General features: G+C 40.0%; 1 protein-coding gene and 1 long non-coding RNA gene across 11 annotated transcripts in view; one reads left to right on the forward strand and one right to left on the reverse strand.

The window, feature by feature from the left end:
• Nucleotides 1–22,057, reverse strand: part of MOCOS (molybdenum cofactor sulfurase) — a 261,142-nt gene that overhangs the window by 205,533 nt on the left and 33,552 nt on the right. For 3 of the 10 annotated variants that reach the window (XM_064430139.1, XM_064430142.1, XM_064430138.1), the window contains exon 1: nt 13,791–13,949. The exons of 1 other annotated variant lie outside the window; for it this stretch is intronic. Coding sequence is in view for 3 of the 9 variants with exons in the window: in XM_064430097.1 (XP_064286167.1) it covers nt 4,008–4,149 (142 nt within the window). In the remaining 6 variants the exon portion in view is untranslated. Of the gene's footprint in view, nt 1–4,007; nt 4,245–13,044; nt 13,133–13,790; nt 13,950–14,763; nt 14,784–22,057 lie in introns of those variants that run through there. 6 more of the 10 variants (XM_064430107.1, XM_064430164.1, XM_064430183.1 and 3 more) reach the window with 6 other exon arrangements.
• Nucleotides 13,803–18,036, forward strand: LOC135306375 (uncharacterized). The gene is made up of 2 exons (XR_010367190.1): nt 13,803–14,553; nt 17,854–18,036. It is a non-coding gene; the product is annotated as an uncharacterized LOC135306375 (long non-coding RNA).

Here is a 22,057-nt window from a genome sequence, read left to right on the forward strand (position 1 = left end):
TCTAAAGCACAATTTAAAATCCTACACTGCAGATAAGGGTACGCTGCTCACAAGATTAAAGTCAAGGTCACATATTGCACATACGCTGCTGCCTGTGAAACAGCGATCTGTTTCACAGACTCCACATATATTTTTAGAAAGGGCTGCTCTAGTCATCAGCTAGCAGCCTTTGAATTACAGAAGCGAAGATAAACTTTGGCTTAAAAGGGAAAATTTAAGTCTTCTGTGCCAAAACAGACAGACCCCTGCTGATTTAAGGAAGTAAAGTAGTTCTTTTTATCTCTTCACAAAACCTGAAGGGGAAATCCCCAACACACTGAGTATGAACCTTACTTTCCTTTTGATGGAGCTAAGAGTGAAATTCCCCAAGACTTGATACAACCACAAGTGGACCACCTTTGAGAAATGCTGGCTTCACAGTATGCCTGGTGGCTAAGCTGGTGCTCCCTCCAGACATCTGTTGCACCTTCTGCACAACAGGCATCTGTGTAACTATTCATACTAAAGCTACAACAGAAGCACCAGCACTATGTAAGCAATGGTCTGTAGCAGAAAAGATTTCTGCCTTTCCCAGGGAACACCATTTGCACAATATGTCCATAGTGGATGCTACAAACTATTAGTAATCAGGAAAAAGTGAATACATTGATACACAATAATTACTACCACATGATGCTCATAAAAAAATGACACTTCCTAAATCAAACATTAGGCTTAATTCATGGGTATCTAGAAGGAGACTCCAAAAATTCTGTTCACACAAAAAAGTGAGCAGCAAAATCTGGATTTTTAACCAGCTTTAATGACTGAAAGATCTTTAAGGCATGCCCCAAATAAACAGGGCACAGGCTGAGAGAGTGAGGATGTTCAGCCTGGAGAAGAGAAGGCTCCAAGGAGACCTTGTAGCACCTTCCAGTACCTAAAGAAGGCTTACAGGAGAGGCGGAGAGGGCATGTGCTGTTAGGACAAAGGCATGTACTCACAGAACAAAGGGGAATGGATTCAAACTGGAAGAGAGTAAGTTTAGATTAGCTGTTTAGAAGAAATTCTTTACAATAATGGGAGTGAGGGACTGAAACAGGTTGCCTGGAGATGTTGTGGACTCCTCATCCCTGGAGATGTGCAGGGCCAGCCTGGGTGGGGCTTTGAGTGATTTGGTCTAGTAGAAGGTATCCCTGTCCATGGCAGGGGGGTTGGAACTAGATGATCATTAAGGTCCCTTCCAACCCAAACCACTCTATGATTCCTGTTAGCTCCCTAAAATAGCACATGTTCTCTTTTGCCCAGTGAAACTAGTTAAGATTGTTCTTTGCTAGAAGGGACAAAACTGCAGCAGCTTTGTGCAGTAAGGAGACTCCATGAACAGCTAGAAGGTGCAGAGATCAACACCATGAAAAGGTAGAAGTTCCTATAGTGAATCACTGTTTGTACAATCAGGACTTAACCAAAGAGCAGATCCAAAGCCACCACAGATGAAAAACTTCTACCTCATCCTGCAACCTGCATGTTCTGACAGGCCACTGAAAATGCTTGAGCAGCTAAAAGCTAGTTTTTGTAAGTCACTTGGAGAAGGTTCCTTTATTTACTATTGCTGCCACTGACCCATACATTAGCCGCCCGTTCTTTGCCTTGTTTCTGCAAGACATCAAAATTGAGAGCTTTAGAAGGCTTTTCATTACATCAACATCAGTGTGTTGAGACCTTTGGCAAGTGGGGGTACATGGCTAAATGAAAGGAGGCCAATAAATAAATAAAAGTAGTGTGCTTGTCATGCACGGTGCTCCGCTGTCAGCCAGTTCCTGGAGTCTGTCCTGAACTAGTTCAATTAGTCAACTTTGAGACAAAGAGACGTGTTAGGCAGGGGACATTAGGCTAGGAACCTGTCCCTGGCCACCTTTCATTTGGCACTGCTGGCATCGCTTGAAGGCAGCAGTTCCTGACCAAAAATGTGTCACTGTTTTTCAGACAAAAAGTCCCAGAGAGGACACCACATGCATGCACAGCAATCAGTTAAGTTTCTTCACAGACACTGAGTTTCCTCACAGAGGTGAAAAGCTTGCATGATGAAAAAGATGAATGGATGACAATTTGTGAATTAGATAACACGTTAAAATTCCAAGGGGGCAATCAAAAATAAGGAATTTGCAGCCTTACCACAGGTGATCACATAATTATGTAATTTTGATTAGCTAAGATTATTGAAGATTCTACTTTATACCCTGTATTTGTTCATCTGTTTCTAGAAATATTCTAGGTTATCTACAGCTTATTTCAGCAGGCTGCAGAACTCAGAAGACTACATTAGCAAAACCATTTTTAAATGGAAGAAAACTCCTACTGCTCTGCCTTGGCAGTAATCTCCCTCTGGGAACCACACTAATCCACCAGACATCATTCATTAACAGATACACTTTATTTAAAAACTGGGGAGCCTCTGAGAAATGAGCCTGATTCTCAGGAGTTTTTAAAACTCATCTGTTTAAAGGCCTAAACAATGCTTCGGTTACAAAATAGCCACTTTTCAGAATTTATGTCTAAATTTTGGACAAGCAACATCTGCTGTTCAGACTTTCACTGATTAACTACTATGTCTAATAACACACTGTGATACTGACTTACTAAATCACTAAAGTGCTGCTTAAGTTTTTTTTTTCACATTCCTCTAGAGGCCAAGTATGCCTCCATTCAATCTAAACACCTGTGTATGAGAAGGTCCACTCTTGTATTCAATCACCAAAATTTGGTGAAATTACAAAAATAAAAAGAGCAGTAACACAAACCTCTCAAGAGAAAGAGTGGCCTAAATAACAGCTATGGGGCATCCAAACTGATGCTAGTTACTCCACTCTCTATCTGGGGCTTTCCTAATCCTAAGATTTTTCAAGTGCCAATACCATAAGCATTGATACTTCTTTAAACAGAACAAATTACTGTCATATAATCATGTGAAAAATGTGTATTTTATGATTGGCTTTTCACAAGTATTAAAATTAATATTGTATGTGTTATGTTAGAAAGTTATGCTGTATTAATTTTCTTAAGTAGTGTATTAAATATAGTTTTAGGTTATAACATAATGCTAAAATAGAAACTATGCTATGCAAGATATTTGTTTAAGAAAGGACTCACAGCAGATAGAAGCCACAGGACAACTAAATCTTTCAGAGAAAGGGAATTTATTGCTCCCTTATCAGCAGAAAACTAACTTCTTCCCACCTCGCTCAGACAGGAAGATGGCATCAGGATTAAGAGGAAGAAGTTGACAGTGACCAGACAGAATCCTGGTTTGATGGAATTTATGCATCATGTATGAGATGTATGAATATGCAACAGGCAATTGTTTTTAAGGGTTAATCCTCTGTTAACGGGTGTCCTTTTTCGGGCTTGTGTTGCCCAGAAAAAGGTACCTGGATGTCTGTATCTCTTTGTTTTTATTGTCTCATATTGTCCTAATCTGAAGTGTTCACATTTTATTACTCTAATTATATTACTATTTTTATAACCATTTTATTACTATTAAACTTTTAAATTTTTAAAAACAAGCGATTGGCGTTTTTCACAATCATATAACTATCGTGATTATATTTGAAGTAGTATGCACAGGGACGTTTAATGCTGGAGGGATAGTAAAAGTAGGTCACAAACACCTTGATAACTATAAGCTTTCACTAGAAATGGGTTGATTTACTATTACAATGTCTCTCCTTCACCTCCCAAGGCCCCTCTTCATAACCATATCGACATCCTGTTACTGAATCCATGGCACCTTTGAGGCGTTTGTGCTGGAGGGAGGAGGACAGGGACGAGAGGGAGGAGAGGGAGGAGAGGGACAGCCGCCTCTCGCCTGCTCACCGTGCCGCAGAAATCACTGCAGCGAGCTGAGCCCAGCGCTCGCTGACAGCGTCCCCGCCCCTGCCGCCGCTTCCCCGCACCAGAGCAGCCCCGCCCGGCGCCGATTCGAGCCGGGAATGGCCCGGGCCTGCCCGCCCCCGGCCCGCCCCCGGTACCTCGCAGCCGGGGGAACTCGCGGTCTCGGAGCGCGCTGAGCCTGTCCCTGTCCCCGTCCCCGTGCCCGTGCCCGTAGCCGTACTCGCAGCCGGCGGGGCGGGCGGCGAGGAAGGCGCGGAAGGAGAGCGGCTGCCCGGCCATGGCTCCCCGGCCGTGCGGGGCCCGGCTCGGCTCGGCTCGGCTCGCAGCGCGGCTCCCGCCTCAGCGCAGCCTCCCCGGGCGCTGCGCTCTGGGCCCGCTCGGCTCGGCACGGCCCGGCCCGGCCCGGCCGCTCCGCCCGCCTCCCGCCCCGCCTGCCCCATGCGCTGGGCCGGTCCGGCCGGGGTGAGCCGGGCACAGAGCAGGCACAGGGAGGAGTTTCCCGTAAGGAAGAAGTTTCACGAGCGCTGGGAGATCGCTTTTGGGGGTGGTAGCAACAAGTGTACCCTCCTGTTGAGGCATGCGGTTTAAAATATTTCATGGAAAGCTCTCTTCCCTAAAATTTTCCAATTCAAGCTCAGATTTCCCTCAATGCCTCTTCCATTGCTGCTAATAGCAGAGGTCACTTTCTCGTATCTTGCACTTGGTGTACAATACTTGTGCATCACATCGAGCTGGCTCGCTTGGCCATAGATGCTGTGTGGCCGTTGCAAAGTACCACAGCCCAAAGCCAAAGGTGTGGAATGGCTTGGTCATCAGGACTATTCTCCCGTGTAAAAACCATCCCTCAAAAATCCTCTGCTTTGTCAGATACACTATAACCATATACATAATCCAAAAAAATCATAGCCAAAGGAATGTGTTTGTTGAAGGTTTTTTTTGTTTGCTTGCTTTGATTGTTGTTTCATTGTTGGGTTTTGTTTGCAGGTTTTGTTGTTTTGTTACGTTGTTTTCGTATTAATTTTTTCCTGACATACTACTCACAATGCAATGTGCAGAGTCTTAAATGACCTCCAGTGTTAGTCCAATACCAAAATAAAACTGCATGTGTCAAGATGGACCATCCGAAAACTGGTAAGGCAGACTCTCGTTAGATTGTTTGAAATGCTACTAGTGGGATGCCAGTGAAATGGGAAACTACACAGAACAAACTTCAGCCCAAACTGAACTGTAAAGATTTTCACTTATAAAGTGGGACTGAAATAAAACTATTTAGAAAATTATAAAATAAGCCTGACACAAAATATAGCATGCTAATGTGCTCCTTGCTTTATATACTAGGAATTTTTGTCTTAAACACACAGCCCTGGCTTCAGGGCATATATTTCTATAACACTATAGAAGTGTGTTTGCCCCTGATTCTCTGTTCATCATTGGGGCAGGTATATAGTGTATGACATCCCCAGGTGAAATTGTACACCTTTCAGCCAGCTGATGATTTTACCAAAACTGCCAAATAAGTTACACCTTAAACATTTCCTTCCAGATGAACAAAGCACCACTGACAAAAAAAGAGCAGTTGCTATCAAGCGGGGCAATGTTCTTGGCTGATCTCCTGAAGTCACTTTAAAAAAAAAAAACAAAACAAACAACAAAAACAAAACAACAACCAAACGAAAACCTTGCACTAAATAGCTTTAAAAATTATTTTAAAAGTTTTTGCATTGCAATTTAGGAGAATCTATGCCATCACTATGATTTATTTTTTATTGCAGGTATATGTATAAAATATCTGCTACAGATTTTCCTTAGTATTTCTAACTTCCTGTTATCAATTTACAGAGCAATTTATTTATATTGATGCATCATTCCCTCACCATTTTCGTATATTGTTTATGTCAAGTAGTTGTTTTCAATCCTTTATTGAAACTAGTTTTCCCCATCAAAACAGATGACAGAATGCAGCTTTCTGATCTTACAATAAATGCATCTTGAAGACCGAATTTCCATTCACATTTTTATATAAAATATGGTCCCTCACAATTGATTTGTGTCTCTTTTCTTCATCCTGATTTTTGAAGATTAGCCCTTTGGAAGTGACACATACATGGAGACAGTACTAACTGGGAATGTGCTCTGTTTGCACACTGTATGTAGCCTCGTGTTGATCACTGGTTATTTGGTTTCCAATAAAGTGCTTAGTTAATCCATCATAAAGAGTGAGCAGAGTCTTTAAACAATAAGAGGCATTCAGGTCACTCAGTGTCAGTATAGAAGTTTTTGTGTTTGAAAATTTCTAATTTCTAAACAAGTATAATTTCTAAACAAGTATAATTTCTAAACAACTAAATAGGCTTTACTGTTAACTCTATTTCTGAGGTAAAAACTGGTGATTTCATAGAATTTCAACATTAAGCCACAACTTTCAGTTCTGAACTTGGTCACACCCAGCTTGCCTAACCACAGCAGGACTATCCTAAGGCACATCTTACAGTGTTCTGCTTTGACAAAGCTTTTCTGACAAGGCTGCTATAAAATTCACAGAGTAATGCTGTAGATAGCCCACAGAGGCTTTGTCTCTGCCTTGGTCTACTGTATCAGCAGGAGGGGATATCCCTTCCTTGTTGTAGCCTTAGATATTAGTTCTTGAAAACTGTGAGAGTTTATGGGCTTGATTGGATATTAAAGGGTTGAGCAGTTTGGAATCATGTAACAGGAAGCATGCAGAATGGTAAGAACCAACATAACACAGTATATGTGAAAACTGCAAAATACATCTTGGAAGGGAGGGATATTGCTCTCAGGCAGAACTTTTGCCAGCAGAAAGCCGGATTCTCTTTGATCCCCCACTGACACTGAAAGCATTAGTGGAAATGAATGTTAAGGCCAGTAAATGATTGCACTGAGGTCAGCACAGGCACAGCCTCACCTTTGTGCTTCTATGTTATGAAGGTCATTATTAACTCATTGCAGCCCAGGTTACATTTGTTACCTGTTTAGGACTGACATAATCCTTCTCACTTATTCATTATATGCAAAATTTAGTTTACTCTTTTCTTTTGCACGTTGAGTCATGGAACAATAAAATACTGTTTTGCTCATTGTAGAGACAATGAGCAAAATGCATGCACTCAGTGCTCCAGCCTCTGATTAACTGATTGATCTGAAAAAATGTGCATGATCACAACTCTGATGCTGTTACTTACTAACTGAAAACAGTTTGATTTTTGGCTTTGTTGACTATAAGGAAAACTTTCTCTAAATCAGAACATGCTTACAATTAGTTACAGAAATTTCACTTATTGTATAGCTCTTTGAGATCACCAGTTATAAAAAAGCTACTACGGCACACAGAGCAAAAGTCAAGATTACAACTGCTAGTTTATTCCTATGGAAAAAACAAAACAAAAACAAAAATCCACAACAAAACAAACAAACAAAAAAACCCAAAAAACACCAAAACCAACAAAACCACAAAAAGCAAACTACACTCAGGAAAAAGACAAGACTTTTTCACTTACACCTGGTATTCTGTTTTGCACATAGATGGTTGTCTTTAGTAATGAAAACGGCCAAATTTCTCATCAAGATTAGAGGTGTCATTATGAACTGTTTAGACATTTGGTCTGAGTCAATCTTTCACTCAGGGAAAAAATAAATGAAAATCATACCTTACGTACAAACCCCCCAGCAACAGTACTCCATTTGTAGCAAAAGCAAGCATGAAAATACAGTTTTGTTGGTTTAAGTGGAAGAAGTCTTTTGATTTGAAGAACAGAAAATGCTTCAGTACTCAAAAGAGTAACTCCATCTCTGAAGTAGGCTCATAAAGACATTACTGTGAGACTTGGGGTTATTCCTAAATAACTTAATAGCTGAAGAATCACTGAGAAAACTGTCCCTGCTTGACGGCTTGCTGCATGTCCCCCAGCATTACCAGGGCTATGACTAAGAGCAACCATAGGTGCTTAGTACCACCTCAATAGCTGAGGAGAAACACTGCAGGAAGGGAATGTGAGAGGAGACAGGGAAGAGAACCCTTACACCCACTGCAGGATGCAGTGGGAAGGACACAGAACTGGCACAGTCATAATAACCCTGTAAGCCTCTGCATTCTCCAGTCCATTGTGGTCAACCACTTCCAGGACTGTACAGCCACATGCCTTAATCATTCCCCTATGAGGGCCAGCATTTCTAAACAAATCCAGATTGAGGAGACTTCTGAGCCAGCAGGACAGGTCATGCAAGAAGCTTGAGCAGAAACACAGGTGTCACAATGATTTGGTGGGACAGGTAGGATGGGTTGCCTCTCAATTCCCTGCCCTTTTTGCCCTCCCGTTCCACTAATGCTCACCATTTCCTCATAGCTTCAGCCTACATGTGCTTCCCACTTCCTCCAGCCTATTTGCAGCACACCTTCTCTTTTAGTTGTCTTTAAATTTGGCTAATCCTTGCCTACCAGTGGTGAATCCTGAGACAGATTCCCATTCCTGAAAAAAGCAGCAACTATTAAGAGATGGGAAAAAAAAATCTCTTGATAGCACAGGTGGCACATTCTGCCCCATTTTCCCACTCCTCTTCGGACCAAAAAGTGTTTTGAAACTTTAAGCTCTGGAACAGAGCTCATTTTTCTACTATTACTGACTACATCTCTTCAGTGCTTGTTGCAATCAGCCCCTGTTCTGAAGCAAACTCCAGTCCCAGCTTAGGTAGCAGGTGGTGAACATCTAACAGGCTTAGGCCATAAGCATCAATGCTCAATGGAAGTTATTTAATTCTTGCAAATTCTTCTTATTAAATGTATATTTATGTTCAAAGGTTTTAACAGTTATTAAAATATTAATTTTTGCAACAGCATGACAAAGCTTTGTGCTTCTAACAAGAATCCAAAAGTTCAAAGGAAGACTTGATGACATAAGCCACTGCTTTTAAAAGGCTGATTGTGTTGCAAGTATGATTGCATGAGTTTGACAAACAGTAGCTAGGCCATCTTTCATTAGTCATTCTGACTAAAGCAGACTTCAGTAGAAACACATCTGCATGCACCCCTTGTCACCCTAAGAGTCAGGCAGGGCACACTAGATAGAGATGGGAGAAAAACAGGATCGAATGAAACGCAAACTCAAACATGTTTTAACAAGAGGGACCAAACCCAGTGTTTTTGGCAAACCTCATACCCCCTATGGAGATCGGAAGTGAATATAGTTTGGGATTCAGGTTTTACCACTTGTCCTCACCCATAACACCTGTCCAGACAGGGCAATTTTATCATGAGTTGTCTGTTACAGTGCTGTCCACAGAAATCAACATGAATGATAATGCAGGGTTGGGTTCAAAATTATAGTCTTCATTTCATAACACACCACCATGACTAGATTTGCAAATGCTTGCAGCATACAAATACTTTTTGCTTTTAATGTAATGTATCCAGAAAATATAAACACTGTCTCTGACAGGGCTACAAGCATCGTGAAAATATTTTACACTGAATTATTAATATGGATTGGAGAGTCATAATCTTGCTGGTTGAGGCTTAGTGGTACTGACTTTAAATGGCAAAATGGCTTTTTTACAGTTACAAAATTCAAAACATTTCATATATACACATGCAGAAGTGCAAAGAAGATTTCTCTACTGCATAGTAGATGCAACACATCGCATACAGGTTGTTTATAACCATGAAGCTTATAATTTATACCTGTTATCACAAGCTACCAAAAGTCATTCCCAGCAGGTTAGCTTTAACACACTGGCAACTTTGTAAAAAAAATTAATTCTCTGTTTCTTTGAAATAATATTAGAGGCTTTAAAATGTACCTAAATATGCAATGTTTCTCATGCAACCTCCAATTTTTAAACTTTCCATTATCATTTGATTGTTCAGCTTTAAAGATTCAGAATTTTTTGTGCAGACTAAAAACCAATATGAAACAAATATGTGATGAGCTACTGTTACTAGTTGAGCTTCATTACTTTCAGTATATTGCTTTATTTATAGGGTATCCTCTGTGTCTATTAGGTAATATGTTTGACATGTCTCTTCAAATAAAAATTAAAGTGTATTTTATGCTGTTGAACAACTGTCAGAGTTTAACCCAGGCCAGAAACTAAACATCAAACAGCCACTTGCTCCCTCCCTGCAGCAGGATGGGGACCAGCTTCAAAAGAGGAACATCAAGAAAACTTGTGGGTTGAGATAAAGCCAGTTTAACAGGTGAAGCAAAAGCCATGCACACAAGGAGTGTGCACACAAAACAAGGAGTGCATTCACTACTTCCCATGAGCAGGCAAGTGTTCAGCCATGTCCAGGAAAGCAGGGCTCCATCATGTTTTTCCCACCTGGGAAAACAAACTCCGTCACTCTGAACATCCCCCACTTCTGTCTTCCCCCTGCCTTATTTGCAGAACATGACATCAGCACAAGTCTGTGGGGCTGGATGGGATGCACCCAAGGGATCCCAGGAGAGCTCACCAAACCACTTTCCATCATTTACAAAATCATACAATAACCTGAGTTGGAAGACATGCAGATGGATCATCAATTCTTTAAGTGAATGGCCTATAAGGGGATTGAATGCATGAACCTGGCATTATTTACTAGCAGCTTTGGCTAACTAGGAAGGTCTCAGGTTAGCAAATGCAACACTCATCTACTAGAAGTGTTGGAAAGAGGATATAGGGAATACAGGCCTGTCAGCCTGACCTCAGTGCCAGGGAAGGCCGTGGAGCAGTTCTTCCTGAATGCCATCACATGGCACACACAGGACAATCGGGGATCAGGCCCAGCCAGTGTGGGTTTGTACAAGGCAGGTTGACTGGACAAACTGGATCTCCATCTATGACAGTGTAACCTGACTAGAAGATGAGGGAAAGGCTGTGGGTGTTTTCTATCTAGACTTTACTAACGACTGCAACATAATTTCCGACAGCATTCTCATGGAGAAACTGGCTACTTGTGGCTTAGACAGGTGCACTGCTTACTTGGTAAAAAAACTGTCTGGATATTAAAAAAAAAAACTGGATGGCCAGGTCTGGAGAGGGGTAGTGACTGGAGTTATATCCACCTGGTGCCTATCACCAGTGTTGCCCCCCAGTACTTGGGCCAGCTCTGTTTAAATCTTTATCTGTTATGTCTGTGAGGGTATCATCAGTTGGCAGATGACAGCAGGCTGGGAAAGAGGATTGATCTGCTGGAGGGTGGGAAAACTCTACAGAGGAATCTGAATAGGCTGGATAATGTGCCAAGTTCAACAATATGAGGTTCAACAAGATGACATGCCAGGTCCTACACTTGGGTCATGATAACCCCATGCAGGGCTACAGGCTACAGAATGGCTGGAAAACAGCCCAGTGGAGAAGTACTTGGGGGTGCTTCTGGATAGGAGCTGAAAATGATCCAACAGTGTGACCAGGTGGCCAAGAACACCAAAGGCATCCTGACCTGTATCAGATATAGCGTGCCCAGCAGGACCAGGTGAGTGCTATCCCATATCTCAAATCCTGTGCTCAGTTTTGGGTTCCTCACTACAAGAATGACATTGAGGCACTGGAGCATGTCTGTAGAAGGCTAATGAAGCTGCTTAAGGGGTTTAAGCACAAGTTTTATGTGGAGAAGCTGAGAGGCCTAGGATTATTTAGCCTGGAAAAAAGGAGGCTCAAGAAGGATGTTACTGCTCTACACAACTGCCTTAAAGGAGGGTGTGGACAGGTGGGGATTAGTCTCTTGACCCTGGTAACAAGTTACAGGACAAGAGGAAATGGCCCCGAGTTGCACCAGGGAAGGTTTAGACTGGATATTAAGAAAAATTTCTTCAATAAAAGGTTATCTGATACTGGAACAGGCTGCCTAGGGAAGTGATTGAATCACTATCCCTGAAGGTATTACAAAGATAAAGTGTAGATGTGGCACTGAGGGACACGGGTCACAGGTGGATTTGGCAGTGCTGGGTTTACAGTTTGGTTAATGGTCTTGAAGGTCTTTTCCAAACTAAATAATACTATGATAAGGTGTAAGCGCTGCTCAGCAGTAACAAAACTATCTCTGTTATCAATACTATTTCCAGGACAAATCCAAAAGAACTACATACTAGCTACAAGGAAGAGAATCATTTTAACCCCAGCCAAAAACAGTTTTGACACTTCTGGCAGCACATTGAGGCATTGTGAATAGTGGTTTTGACGACAAATTTTTGCTATAGAGAATATTCCTCATAAAAATACTGATTTTCAAACAGAAGAGTCTTCATTTCAAAGACACCATTGCTTTTCCTTTCTGAATTGCAAATGGGTGGTGGGAAAATGAAGATTACTTTTGTTAATTTAAAATAATCTTATTTTTAATGAATTTTTACAGTCTTTTTTGTGCTTGTAGATGGTTTTTAAGCTATAGCAGACAGTTCACTAAATTAAAATACCCTTTGTACACACAGAATCCAACATTAGATCTAGTGGTTTGGTTTTTTTTCTTGAAAATGTTGGAAACACATTGTAAGAAGATATTGCCTCCAGTTTGGGACTAGGAGCTTTAAATAAGTAATTATTGTTGATCTTTTGTAATTTTGGCTTTTTTCAAAGTGATTTTTACTAGCCAGCAATTAAAAAAAAATGATAAAAAAATTCAATCCTGCATTTGATGGAGTCTCAACTACCTAAAATTCTTCTGTACTAAATTCTGAGAAGCACTGCAGTCATCATTCATAGCTTTAGAAATATTGCTCAGGAGTCTTTTTTATGTAAGAGAGTAATTATGCCATCAGAAATGATCAGGAAGTTAGATGCAATACAATGACCAGTAGCCAGGTTTTCACACACCTATAAGCAATCTATTAGCTAAAACTGCACTGGGAGAAGGAAACCATCATATTAGTATGCATCTGTGATTCTGCAGCAGGGTGAAATAAATCTCATTAGAGAAGGGAGAGGCCCCTGGGCTTGAGAAAGTAATTATGGGACCTGAGAAAGAAAGGTCTTAGGTTGCTGTTGTGGTTTAACCCAGTAGGCAGCTGAGCACCATGCAGATGTTTGCTCAGTCCGCACCGTGTGGGATGGGGGAAAGAATCAGGAAAAAAATTATGGTTGGTGGGTTGAAATACAGATATTTTCAGGGGACAGAAAAGGAAAATAATACTTATTATAAAAGAATATACAGAACAAGTAACACAGAATCCAGTTGCTTACCACTCCCTGACCAATGCACAGCCAGGCTGTGAGCAGGGGGTTGCCACCTCCAGGCCAATCTCCCCCAGTTTTTTTGCTGACCGTGATGCTGTATGGAACGGAAGGACAACTTATTTACTGCTGGCACAAATGTTTGATTCCTAGGGGCATTTTAACACAACGCAGTGCAGCATCTCAGTCTTCTGCCACTTAGAAGCAGTCATCTCCAAATATCTCCACAGGCCCTTTCCTCTAACCTGCGAGCAGATTAAGGAATGAGCCACAGAAATCGGCTCATCAGGAAGCAATATAAACTAATAGAAACAAACCACAGACAAATAAGCTTATAAGGAAGTACATTCTGTTCAGATAATCTGTTTGTCTCAAGTCTGGCTGAAAATAAACTGCTTCCTGCAGCTGGTGTTATGAACAAGTGCACCGACAAGTGATAAATCCTGAAAGTTGGTGCTTATAGGGTTGCATAACAGTGTCCAAATCCCTAATTCAAAAGAGGAACTTGAAATCCTGCTGCACAAGGATGCTATTAACACTGAGTTCATGGTGTCTTCTGTAGTATAGGTTCCCTTAGTGCTTGTAGTTTGTTGGCAGAGTAGATGTAAAAAACAAAATGTTTAGTCTCACTGGACTGTATCCAACCTGATCAATCTGATTCCTGTGCATTTTGAGCTTTCTTCCCACTCTGTATTCACTATCAAACACATTTTAACTTAGCCCATTATCTATTTCTGGATAAAAAAGGACTGTACCATTTCACTGAGTCACAAAATTGTTTGGGTTGGAAGGGACCTTTAAAGCTCATCTTGTCTTCATCTTAAACCAGTCATCTGTCAACTAGATCGAACTGCTCAGAGTTCCATCCAACCCGGCCTTGGATGGTTCCAGGGATGGGGCATCTACCACCTCTCTGAGCAATCTGTTCCAGTGTTCCACCATTCTCATTTATGACAAAACCGCTGCCTCCCAACGCCACTGGTATCAGTGAGGGGCACTAGAAGCATTTTCTTGGACTCCAAAGACTTCAGGGTTCAGTTCAAGTCTGTGGTTTGTAATATTCAAGAACGACATTGCCTAGCCAAAGAAAAGAATAATCACATTGATTCTAAGAAGCTGATAATGGAATTGAAATTAAATTACTGCACAATGAAACTTGTGCCAATTTACAGGTCAGAGTTTGAAGTCAGTTGTGCTGCAGCAACACTACAATTCTTAAATTTCAAGCCATACTCTTTAAAAGTTTTTACTTAAATTTTTAATGCTTAGCTTTATAAAAAATTAAAAGAGAGGGAGTTTTTCTGCAATTAAGAAATACTCCATGAACTTTTAGGAGGGACTACATATTTCAAAAATTTGGGAGGAGCATTCTGTAATTGGAGTTGACACTTGTCATAGTGAACATGCACAGTTGACCCTGCCACAGTATCCCTCATCTTGCACATGGAGACACATCCTTCTACAGCATCTGACCAGCAGGCAGCAGCCCTAAGTCAGCTCTCCAGCTTGCTCAAATAGGTGGGTAGAGGAGCAGAAATAACCAGAATTTATAGTGCACAACAAAGAATCAAGGCATTTGTGAAAAGGAAGTGAAAAAGAAATGATTTCTGGCTTTCGTCATATTCATAGAAAACATTAACGCCATAAGGAAATAGGAGTATTTTGCATAAAATCAAAAAGACAGGTGAAGGACAAAGCAAGAACATTTTCAAACAAAGTCACACTGACCTGCCAACTGTCATATAATGAAAAGAAGTTAATGTCAGACCTTGACAGGCAGGTCTGAGAAACTTGTTATGCAGAAAGTGCTCAGATTTGGGGCTGGTATTTTTTGGTCCTTACAAGGCCTCTTAGAAAAGGGAAGCTCTGTAAATAAGACAAAAAGGGGAAATCCATCTTATACATGTTGTGGCATGGATATAATGAATATAAATGTAAATATATCACCCACAGCAGCAAGAAGTTACTTCTGGGATTTTCCTTTGAATGGCTGAGAGTATCCCAGCTTTTTCATATCTAGCCAAAACTGGTTTGGTGAATTTCTGTGTGCTGGCAATCTTAGAAGATTTGCTGCAGTGCTCTTGCAGCCTTGTGCTGACATCTAAAGTTCACCATTTCTAAGAATCAGAAATTCTTGAATTTATAATGAGAAGTTACTTTCACTTTGAAAAAAATGTTGCCATACAGCTTCAAATTTTTCAGCTGCCACATCATCCAAAGTAGCCCTGTTGTACATCATGTGAGTTCTTCAGTCAGTAGTCTGTGGCCAGGTGGTGACTGGAAAGATAATATACTTTGCTCAATGAAATGCAACCAAGGCTTTTTGGGCTAATTTGTACTCTAAGAATTTCTTCATAGCAGCAACTGTACAGTAATTAATATTAACAAAACCATTGATATGCAACTGCCTGCACCTAGTCAGAACTAACACTAATCCTATAAATTACAACAAGTTACATTTTTTTGTTCATTAAAACTTCATGTAAATAAAGAAAGTCACTTGTCCACATCCCAGTTTTAGTGTGGTTAATAAAAAGAAATACTTAGCTTGCAGTAAAAGAGAACTCACCACGTCAATGTTTGTAAAACTGATATTGGCAAAGGAAATAATTTATTTGCAATAATGCTCAACATTTTTGTCTCAGAATACATATCCAAAAATTGAAGAAAATAATGTGCAGAGTGTCACATTTTTCTTATGAACAGTTTGAAATATTACACAATGAGACAAGTAAAACTCCATTAAATGGAGACCAAGACCTGTCTGAGATTTTGAAATTCCCAGATCAGTTTACTCTTTGGTAATTTCATTGGTAATAACAAAATACAAGCTTGGGATCCCTACAGCAAGACATTTTTACCATGTTTCAAGATTCAGAGAAATCTTCATGGTAGTTACAGATGAAGTCAGCCCCTTTTTTCATTTCACATACTTTCTCCCTTTCTACTCAGGAGAGAGAGTTGCTCTTGTCTCAGGGATAGAGAATAAAATCTGTCTTGCTGTTAGAATTCGAAAAGTGAAATTCTTGGAATTTATACTTCTTCAAACACTTTGAAAAAATTATTAAAAACTCCAAACCTGTAATTCCAGGCTGCATAAACCCTTCTGGGCCTATGGCTGACAAATATCATACCTGCAATATTTATATTTCTTGACATATAAAGAGCACCGTATAATAAAGCCATTAATAATAGTTTTTTGGCTTACATAGTGCTTCTCAATTGAAGTTTTTAATAAAAACAGTCCACAAAGCTTAACATTCACAAGGGATTTAAAGTCTCAGTACTCCACAGTATAAACCAGCTCTTCTATAAGGCAAAAAGAACAGCAGGGGTAAAATTCTAAATTATTTCAAAATATCATTGATTTAGTTTCCTTTTGTCTATATATATATATAACTTGTCTTTCTCAGGGGCCAAACAGTGTTGTGGTCAATAAGCTAGTGATTTTTGTTCCTACTCTGTTTTTCAGACAGAAAAGCCATGAGGTATGGCTGAGATACCATTGTATATTACTAAGCTGCCTTTGAGTTGATCAGATGGAATGATTTAGATACCATCACAAACACAGACCTGCAGTATAAATTTTCCCTTCTCAATCCTATACTTTGGCCAGTAGATCACACTTGTGCTCCCTGGAGCCTAATGCCTTCAGCATTTTCACAGCTGTTGTGTAAAATATGGTAACCAGGACCACTTGTAGCACAGAAAGAAATGAAGTATTGCTACATGTATACCTCAAAGAAGTGTATATTATTCTCTTTTATTATAATCTTTCACAACATAGCTAGTGGTGCTTCTTTGTATTGTGCATTGAAAAATGTTACATTTTAAAAGTAGAAAACTAATGCAAAGAAAAAAATTTGGAGTATATTTCATATGAAAATTTCTGAAATCAGAAAACCACTAATTTTTAAAATTGCTGGTGTTCATTGCTTCATTGCAAGAAAGTGAACGATTAAAGGCATTTGTCAACTTCTATTGAGAATTAAATCTCTTCAAATAACAAGAGACTTGGTTGTCACAGTATTTGTCATAACTATCACACTACATCCTAACAGAATAATGAGCAACAATCATCTTCAGCTTGCACACATGCAATAGTCATCCCTGAAAGCTTTCCAAATCCCAGTGCAGGTGGTGCCAACAGAAAGGATCAGAAAGTGATGAACGATGCGAGAGGATACAGAGGAGTTATACTGGCAGACACAGGCAGAGGATTTTGAACAGAGCTTTATCCCCATAATGTACAGCTTTGTCCTAAGTTTCTAAGCTCTGTACTGCAGCCAGGATAAAGCCACTCATTTAGGAAACATTGCAGAAAATTTGAACATTGTGAACAAACTCCTTTCATAAATCCACTGTCACTAGAACCACAACCAGGACTTCAAATCTTTTGTAAGTCTTGGCATTTGTGAGGCAACAACATTAATACATTTGTGCTATCACATATGACTTACTGAATTAACATTATGATATTTATTACAGTAGAGTGACTCCATTTCTCATTCTTCATTTAACAGCAAAGCTGTGTCTGAAAAGCATATGTGGCAAAACTGTACCCATTAACATTATATTACCTATTGCTGAGCAAGCTATTTAATTTAGGTTTTGAGGGAACAACTCTGGTATAATCTGTTTTTCTATTTTTAACGTTATTCCTTGATTTTACTTTAAAGCACAACTCCTACTACTCTTAAGTGTTCACATTCCCTGACATACAGCTCCCCTTACCTGCAATCCATTACCCTTATTTCCACGTGTGCTCACTGCACACACAGAATCTTGCAACTAATTTGAAGTTCCTTTCTTTTAAAGAGATGAAGAACAGACTGGGGACAAGGACACTATCACACCCAGTGAGATGTAGTGTATAGCAGAAGGCTTAGTCCTTGCTCGGGAAGGCCCACACGGCATGAAGCAGAAAGCAAAATTCAGGCCTGGAAGAGCAAGATCCAAATCTGAAAAGCCTCAATAACATATATTTCTTTACAGATTAAATATTTGTGAGATTGACAAAATCAGCATTCTACAGCATGCTGCTGTGTACTGGGAAAATCAGTTAATAATGCTGGAGGAGAGAAAGAAATCAGCCAAGGGACAAAGGCCCTACAGGCCATACATCCTCCATGTGAAGCTGCTGGCATAGCTGCAATGCTGCCGTGCTGGAGAACATGTCCCAGTGCATGCTCTAACCCATATCGCTTCCCAGTGGAACAGCTGGGTGACCTGGTGACAGAAAGCACCAAGCAGTTGCTTGGCCTCCTCAAGTGATGTGCATATATAACCTAGAAGAAAGCATTTATTTTTTTTGGTAGTCTGAGTTCCTCATGCACAGCTTGAAGATGTCATTAGCAGTTCCTCTGAACTCATCTGTACTGAATTGTAAAAAATGCCTCAATATTTTTGCATTTCTGTCTGACGATAATTGGGGTTAATTGATGATAATGGTAAAGGTAATTAGTTTTAACAGGCACTAAGGCCCATAACCCAAGCCTCTTATGACAGAAATAGAACAGCAGTCAAAATGTGGCATGAGAAATAACATGGTATCATCCAGTCATCTGCAAGTGTTGGGGGGGTGGAGATTACATAAGCATTTGTATGCATTTCCATATGATTGCATGCAAACTACTTTAAATAAGGTAAAGTCTTGTGCACTGTACAGTTATTACATTTTTATTATTGATATTGCCCAAAATACAGCAATTTAGGAATTGCCAACAAACACTCCAGCATCAGGTTAGGAAGCTGGACCACGTTGTCCAGGAAGAAACAGCTCCTTGAACTATTGTTTTACACTAGACGAAGGGGTCAGTGCCAAGGTAAATCTTTCACTTTTCCGTATGTTCCCCCACCCCCTCCAAATTTTATGAAGCATCCAAGCATCCCATTTGAGAATAGAAGAGAAAGCAAAGTCAAAAGCAGAAGTTACCATTCTTCAGACTAGTACAGCAGCTTGAAATCCTGCAAAATTAAAATACTCTGTCTCACTTGGTCTTTCCACACAGCCCTCCCAATGCCTCCCCCGGCAAGGGTTTGCTCATTGTTGGCCTGGCTCCTCTTGGGCTCACATCAGGGTTTTTAGGGTTTGCCACCTTAACAGTGAATTGAGGTGACCCATGACAGCTGTACCCACCAGCCACCACCCATGTTCCTGCTGATCAGCTGAGACTGGCCTACACACGGTGTGCTGGGACCCATTTCCACACATTTTTAAAAGTACTATTTTACTGCAGTATTGGGGTGGGTGGGGGAGGAAGTGGAAGAACCAAAAATCACTATTAGTCCAGTTTTTAATGCAACTACAGAAAAGCCTAGAAATGGGTGAATCTATTAGTCTGTGAAATTCATCAGGGTGTAGGGAAAATCACATATCCCATTTGGATCTTAAGAGCAGCTTTAATTGTAGAGTCAGCACAGAGCAATCATTTCATACTAAGGTTAATGAAATCCACGTTTTTAAAATCAACTTGTTCCAGAAAGCCTGACAAATATTTAAGAATGAAACACAAATATTTGAGAAGAAACAGGATTCTAAGGTATGTGTTCTAAGGTTGAAGGGAAGATGACAGTTCCCAGAACTATGGCATTGAGATTTCTTGGCTAGGCTGATGCGAGGTGACTGGGGTGTAATCACAGTGTGACAAGGAAAGTTTACAGTTCAACGGCATAAAAGCCTGATCTTAAATTTTCCTAAAGTCTTTAAAACAGATATTAAAATAATAATGCAGGCAGCAAGCACTTGTAATCCCACTGAGCTCAATTACTTTTGAATGTGCTCAGCACTTTTGAACACTAAGCTATTTATTTACTTGTCTATGTGTATGTACAGACACATTTCTGTATCTTGTTTTAGACAAGCAAAAACAGGGTTTAATCTTTCCACTGTCTTTCCCTAAAATGCTATTATATCTCCTTTTAAAGTAATAGGCCCCCTTCATTCTTTTTTCATGGGAATAATCTGTGTTTCAAACACCAACAGCAAGACAAACCAGAGACATCATTTTACAACTTCAGTGTCACCTACTTGAGCCTCGAGCATGAAAGCTGGATAGCCACTTCACATAGTTGCAGGGCAAACATGAGTGAAAGGTGATTGTAAGGCCAGTTTAGCCTTGAGACTGAGAAATTATGTGACTGTTAGCAAGGTGTCCTATCTCTCACCTATTTTCCCCAAACAGCTTTCAATCTACTGATAGCTGCACATAACTAAGTTGAATTGTTATGCAGCTATGTTATACCCCTGCCCTGCTTACAGGAGCACTGAATTCAATCCAAGGATTTTTAAATGTTTTGTGAATGCTGGCACTATAAACATCATCACAGTTGCCCTGTAAAAGGAATTGGGCATTGCTACCATACAACACATTTCAAGGTCACCAGGGAACTTTTTGGGAGGCATGGGTATACTGCCAATTGTGTAGGCTCATCTAAGATACTGTAAATTAATAGGCCATAAGACCAAAAGTAACTGGCTATAATCCTGTACCTACACTCTGCAATACATATTAGAGGATTCCCCTGAATTAATTTATGTCTAAATAAGGTTTTGGTGGAAAAAGAGGCCCCACAATCTTGATACGGCAGTTTCCAGTTTTGTGCAATCTAAAAAAATCTCAGGCAAGGTGCTCCAACTTCCAATGACCTCATGGCTAAAAATTAAAGGACAGATCAGCTTTGCCATAACAGATTATAATCAAGTATTATCATTGTTCTCCAAAATACACACATGAATGTTAATATTCTAATATATTTGATACAATTTACATATGTATGTATATATATATATATATCTAAAACAACATTTTCCAATGAAAACATCATAAATACAAAGTTCCATTAAAAACTGTGATATTTCAGATATTCAGGTAAATTCTCTACATAGTTTAGTGTCATTTATGCTGTATGCAAGACCGATAGCATTATTGCTTGTGAAAAACCAGACATGAGCAATCAGAATCCTTATAAAATGTCATCTTGATGCTGCCTCTTAACATTCCATCTAGCACAGCGTTCATGTTTCAATTCACTTTAGAGGCTACTTCGCAAGAAATATTTTCCAGAAATTTTGTGAGTAGAAGATAATATACAATAGTGAATCTATTAATATTTATGGTTCCAGGAAACTCGTGGCAGAAGAGGTTTCCAAATTAAGCCAAATGTCTCCTTGAACCAGGCATCAAGAACATCAGCAGAAATGCTAATATGAACCCTTGCCAGTGGCACAGTCATGAATCTCCAGGCTTAGATTGAAGACAACGAGCCCTTTTAGTATATTTAGAAACATAGAGTGTTGTGGCAAGTTTAAAACCAAAACCCTTTCTCCTTGCTATATGAATAACGTCTTTCCTTTTGCTATTTATTTCTGGTTTTGAATCAGAGCAAGAACATCCCTCCAGCCTCTGATTTCACTGTTTTTCTGAGCCTTCAGGAGCTGGAGGATTTACTTTTTATCACCGGCCCCAAACAGTGCCTGGCAGGATGCAGCTGCAGTGACAAGCTCTCTATCAGGAAAACCTGGAGCACCCAAGTTGTTCTTTGTATCTTCACTTTTGAGGGCCAGCTTTAATGTTAAAATAGAGTACCACTTAAAAACTAAGATGACAACGCTAACTTCCTCTGGGAATAGTTTAGATCTTCAGGTGTCTTTAAAAGGAATTCTTGATGCATTTTTACTAAAATGGCTCCCCTTAGAATGTTTTACTCCAGGAAGCCAGTATTTTTTCATCTCCTTTGACTCTGAGGATAAGACAGGCTACTAAGGTGGGCTGGGTGGGAAAAGGCAAAGAGATGGGTTCAAGTTCCCTGATTTTGATGAGATGAGCACTCACTATCCAGAGAAGATGTAAAGAAACCAAAAACATTTATTGTGCACTATTTCATCTCCAAGTTGATTAAACAATTTCCAGGGAAGTAGTTTTCTACTGAAAGATGCCAAGTCAATGAAATTTAAATGTCTTGTAATATTATTATAAAATGCTGACAAAAAGTTATCACAGCATTTTGATACACTTCCAGC

The sequence above is a fragment of the Passer domesticus genome, chromosome 1 (genome assembly GCF_036417665.1).
Source record: "Passer domesticus isolate bPasDom1 chromosome 1, bPasDom1.hap1, whole genome shotgun sequence".
Lineage (NCBI taxonomy): Eukaryota > Metazoa > Chordata > Aves > Passeriformes > Passeridae > Passer > Passer domesticus.